At 39.3% G+C, this 5,410-nt stretch overlaps 1 protein-coding gene across 1 annotated transcript in view; it reads right to left on the bottom strand.

Moving 5' to 3' along the window:
• Positions 1–4,888, bottom strand: part of LOC106884372 (mediator of RNA polymerase II transcription subunit 12) — a 68,108-nt gene extending 63,220 nt beyond the window's left edge. Inside the window, exons 1-2 of the mRNA XM_052966703.1 lie at positions 3,280–4,888; positions 2,830–3,089 (exon numbers count right to left, since the gene is read on the bottom strand). Coding sequence (XP_052822663.1) covers positions 2,830–3,027 — 198 coding nt within the window. The 5' untranslated portion in view covers positions 3,028–3,089; positions 3,280–4,888. The remainder of the gene's footprint in view (positions 1–2,829; positions 3,090–3,279) is intronic.
• Positions 4,889–5,410: the final 522 nt, after the last annotated feature.

Below are 5,410 nucleotides of genomic sequence, written 5' to 3'. Positions count from 1 at the left end.
TATTCAGACAACCCTATCAAATGTAATATTTATTTACTCTTTTACTTGTTTCAGTCATTTGACTGCGGCCATGCTGGAGCACCGCCTTTAGTCGAGCAAATCGACCCCAGGACTTATTCTTTGTAAGCCTAGTACTTATTCTATCGGTCTCTTTTGCCGAACCGCTAAGTTATGGGGACGTAAGCACGCCAGCATCGGCCTTCAAGCAATGCTAGGGGGACAAACACAGACACACACATACATATATATGAATTCTGACATAACAATGCCTGCAATGACCCCCAAGCTGTATTGGCTTCAGACAACAGCCTGGAGAGGGAAGATCTGCATGCTTGGGCAATTCCAAGTAAACCTCAAAAAAAAGCTCGCATAGGCTTGTGCATACATGTGCTGATGTATGGTCAACATTGATTGATAGACGCCCCGTTGATGGATATTTCTAATTAGCTTATATCAATCAATCGGGAGACTTCATCATCGTTTTAACATCCACTCTTACACGCATTCATGGGTCAGACAAAGTTTACTGTAGCAGATTTTCCACAGCCAGATGCCCTTCCTGTTTCAAAGCCTGGCCAGACAAGTTTAGGCAGAATATTGGAAATGAATAACACTGTGATGTCACAAGGACACACACACCTATATATATGGGCTTCTTTCAGTTTCCAGCAACCAAATCTACTCACAAGGCTTTAGTAGAAAACACTTGCTTAAGGTGCCATACAGTGGGACTGAACTCGAAACTCTGTGGTTGAGAAGCAAATTTCTTAACTGTAGTCATGCCTGCACCATACCTTTCATTTATATTGAAAACGTGACAGCAAAAACGTCAACAAAGAACTGCTGTTAACTATTTACCGAGGAAACCTCTACATGGTCATTTGACCTGCTAGAAATAGCTGCAAAATTTCTCTTAAGTCACACATTACCATTTTACAAAGGGAAAGAAATATTGTACATGTCTGACAAGTTCTTTTATTATAAGACTGACCTACACTGGACTAAGTAACAGTTGTTTTGTTTAGTTACAGTGTCAACCCTCATTGCACTGACATGGTCTAAGATAGTCCAACTATGACCACTGGGTTATATATATATATATAGGCGCAGGAGTGGCTGTGTGGTAAATAGCTTGCTTACCAACCACATGGTTCCGGGTTCAGTTCGACTGCATGGCACCTTGGGCAAGTGTCTTCTACTGTAGTCTCGGGCCGACCAAAGCCTTGTGAGTGGATTTGGCAGACGGAAACTGAAAGAAGCCCGTCGTATATATGTATATATATATGTGTGTGTGTGTGTGTATGTTTGTGTTTGTCCCCCTAGCATTGCTTGACAAACGATGCTGGTGTGTTTATGTCCCCGTCACATAGCGGTTCGGCAAAAGTGACCGATAGAATAAGTACTAGGCTTACAAAGAATAAGTACCGGGATCGATTTGCTCGACTAAAAGTGGTGCTCCAGCATGGCCGCAGTCAAATGACTGAAACAAGTAAAAGAGTAAAGAGATATATATACAGGCGTCAGAAATGGCATCTATCTTCAGAAACCATGCTAAAGTTGACACTGGGGCGCGCCGCAACCCGGTTGATCGCCGGGTCCTATCAAACCATCCAACCCCTGATAACATGGAAAACTGATGATGATGGTGGTGGTGGTGTGTGTGTGTGCGCGCGGCAAAATGTTTGTTTACATTTGAACTTCTGTGAAAAGCACTGAGCTATAAAGCGGTGACGTAGTTATTCCTCCTGTCAACAGGGAGTCCACTGGTTTTGCGCCTTCGAAGGCATGTGGAATAGAAGATCCCTTATTTGAAAAACAGGAAAGAGTTAGCAACATGAAGGGCATTCGATTGCAAAACAAATGCTTCCAATAATATAATCCTCGAACCCACGCTAGCATAGAAAAACAAACATAAAAACGAATGAGCGAATATCCAATGCATGGCACAATTCGAGGGAAATTTGGCTGCAATTTCTAGCAGGTCAGACAACCAGATCAACGGATAAATGTTTTAGTGATAGACGTGAAAGATGTTTGGGTGGAGTGGGGCACCTGAATTTCATTAACATCGTTGTTTGGATACCTCTTACTACTACTACTACCACTTTCACTTGGAAATCACTAGAATTGTCAAAACAAAACCAGGCTTGTCTTCCCCTTACAATAACAATGTTTACAGTTCTCTGGAGTCTCTAAACGTTGTTATTGTTTACAACCGCCCCCTTCTCTGTTTAGTTTGGATCAATCGAGCAGTGCTATGGTCAAACGTCTTCCAGTTGTGACCATCCCGTTGATACTTTTCAGACAGTATGCAATATAACCAATATGTTCTTCTGAAGTCTGCAATTCCACACCATATAAAGGTTCCCTTCAAAACGTTTAGTCCCAGGTTGGCTCTGACTGAGCAGACCTAAGATCAAAAGCCGGTCCAGCCACAACCATCCCATTTATTTTCAAATAGAGTATTCAATGAGGTTTTAAATATTATCTTGTTTACGATAACAAGGTGGGATTCAAGTGAAGTTTGTTATGTCTTTGTAGATAGTCAAACGAAGGAGTTGTTGATAGAATGGCTAAAACGATGACGGTATTGTGTTACTTCCCTTTATAAATTGCGTTCAAATCTTGCAGAGGTCAATTATAGCCACTCGCCTTTCCCGGGGGGTCAATTAATATCCCTGTAAATCATTTCAGGTATGAATGGAACTAACAATAATACATCACCTAAGATTAAGATCCACATAGAGATGGAGACGTTATAAAAGACCACAGAGAACTGGAAACGTTTTCATGAAAGAAGGAATGTCAGAAATAACCAGAGCACCGTACCTCTTTCTGTTTCGGATCCTGAGGGTAGACATCAGGTGGACCGAGACGTGGTTTCTTCAGTGGTCGCTGCTCCTGCGACGGATAAGAAGCCATTTTTTGTTGTTCTCGTTTATAATCTCGTTTGGATGGGATCTCCGTTGAGTTGAGCAACGACCGAGAGAACACCCTCACTCGTTCGCTACTCAGTCGTTCACTCATCGTTGGTTGTCGTATTACACTTCCGGTAGAGTCCTAACTTCTGGTCCGGTTTCGTTCACCAGCTGAAGAGTAAAACATAAAAAGCAATGAATCAGTATGTTATTTAATGGGAAAATTAAAAATAAAACGGTTCCATGCATAACATTACATTGCATAGTTTACTTATCACTAAATTTGTAAAAAAAACAAACAATAATAATAAATAAATTATTGAAGATGTGTTCTTCAGATGTAATGACTGGTGATATTTACCTAATAGATTTCGTTTTGTTCACAATATTTCCTTTGATACATTCATATATATTTCTTAATCTTCAAAGTAATGGAGAATAAATAATTAAATTCCAAGTTGTTCCCTGATAATAGTTCACTTCCATCATATAAAACTATGTGTGGTGCCTAGGAGATATATATATATATATATAATAACCTTTTTCGCTTTATGGTTTCTTCTTTGGTATAATCACAATGTCTTTACGAAAGCATTTTAACCATATCTCCCCGTAGATCGAAATAATGAAGGTTGTACTGCAGTACCACATCCATACGTCTTCAATTATATCTCATAAATGTCCCTGCCACCACTTGTCGATTAAGAAGGGCTAAATAAATTAGGTCAGGATCGGTATAAAGCCGATCGTGACTTCTGTCGGAAATTCTGCTGTCTCAATGCAAGCCATGGAGACTCGTTTGAAAAATATCTTACTGCTGCTTATTCACAACTCATTGTGTGACTGCTGTGATGTTGCTGCTGCTGTTTATACAATAATTTAAACTAAACTATTTACTTATAGATATGCAAGTATATGTATATATACACAAAAATAGATAAATATACTAATATATACATGTAGGAAGTATAAAGACCTCCGTTTATAAACTATCCTACACATGTACACAAGCAGCTCTCACACACAAACACGCCTCTGCAGGTGCTTGCTCCTTCTTCTCAATTTTTGAAATAATTGTAAATGCTGTACTTATTATTTACATTCTTTTTCCTCTGTTACTTAAATTTTCGTGAGTCTAATTTCTTTTTTTTTTTTAGTATCAACTTTTTTAAAATTTTATTTCATGCGGTAATTTTTCGATCATAAATCAGCAGTAAATTCTAATAGGCATTTCTTTCTTGTCGCCTCTTCCGCCTTTATTCTTTCGCTACCTTCTCTTCTTATCTCTTTCAGCCCCTCTTTCTTTCATTTCTTTTCTCTTTTATGTTCTTTGTCTTGTGACTGTCCTTTCTTGTTTCTTTTCTTCTTCTTTGTCTGTCACTAGATCTCACTTTCTCGGTATTTCTGTCTCTTCGTTCCTTTCTCTTTGTCTTTCAATCTCTTATCTCCTCACTTTCTCTACATCGTATAATTCGAGCCAAATAGGCAGCTATCGAGGCTTCTATATTGTCGCTCGGCCTGCTAGAAATAACAGTCAAGTCTCTCCCAAATAAGACTTACCATCTTAAAAACAGAACAACACAATGGATACTATAGCCTTGAGGGCATTGTGTGAGTGAGTAAAAGACAATATGGTTACGATCGGAACATCCTTGACCGCCGTAGATTTACTCAATGAAGCCTGACCGGCTATTAAGCAACCATTGTCATTGTTCCTATATCACTTTCTTTGTCATTAAATTTATTTCCGACCCTCTCTTTTTCGCTCCCTTTCATTCTATTCCTTTGTCATTTAATTTTACCATTTCCTCATTAAGCCAAAATGGTAGCCGCTGCACTCGTCCTGTTAGCAATATTAATGAAACCACCTCAGAATTACACTGTCACCTCTAATATCTCTTGTATGATTTTCTGTTCTTCTCTTCTTTCTCTCTTATTCGCTTTATTTTCCCTCCCATTATACGTCTGCCTCTTTTTCACATTCTTCCTCACTCATACCTCCACTCATCGCGCTTTATCTGACTTTCTTAAATCCCTCCCCCCTCTCTCTCACACACTTCCCTGCCTGTCTTTCCACTCGCTCTCCCTTCCCTCCTCTCTCCATTCCTTTATCATATTTTCCCTTTTTTTCCTTCTCTCTATCTCCCACACGTTCTCTTTCTCACACACAACTTACATTCTCCCTCTTTCACACATTTCCATTGTTTTCTTTCTAAATCGTTTGTCCTGCTTTACTTAGCAACCCTTCCTATCCCCCTCTCTCTCTCAACTCTATCTCTTTCTCTTTTCCTCACCTATCCTTCCATATAACTCTTTGTCTCTTTCTCTCTTCCTCTGCCGTTCTAACCTTTCATCTCACATCTCCCTTCTCAACTTCTCTTCACTATTGCTATTTATTGAACCGGTTCAGTAACTTCCTTATATTTTATTTATTTTCCCCATCTTCCAAAACATTTTGACAGCTTAATACTCATAACACGTTTATATGTTTG

Source organism: Octopus bimaculoides, chromosome 3 (assembly GCF_001194135.2).
Source record: "Octopus bimaculoides isolate UCB-OBI-ISO-001 chromosome 3, ASM119413v2, whole genome shotgun sequence".
NCBI classification, from domain to species: Eukaryota; Metazoa; Mollusca; class Cephalopoda; order Octopoda; family Octopodidae; genus Octopus; species Octopus bimaculoides.
The sequence above is the reverse complement of the archived record's forward strand: the minus strand, read 5'-3'. Positions and strand labels throughout refer to the sequence as shown.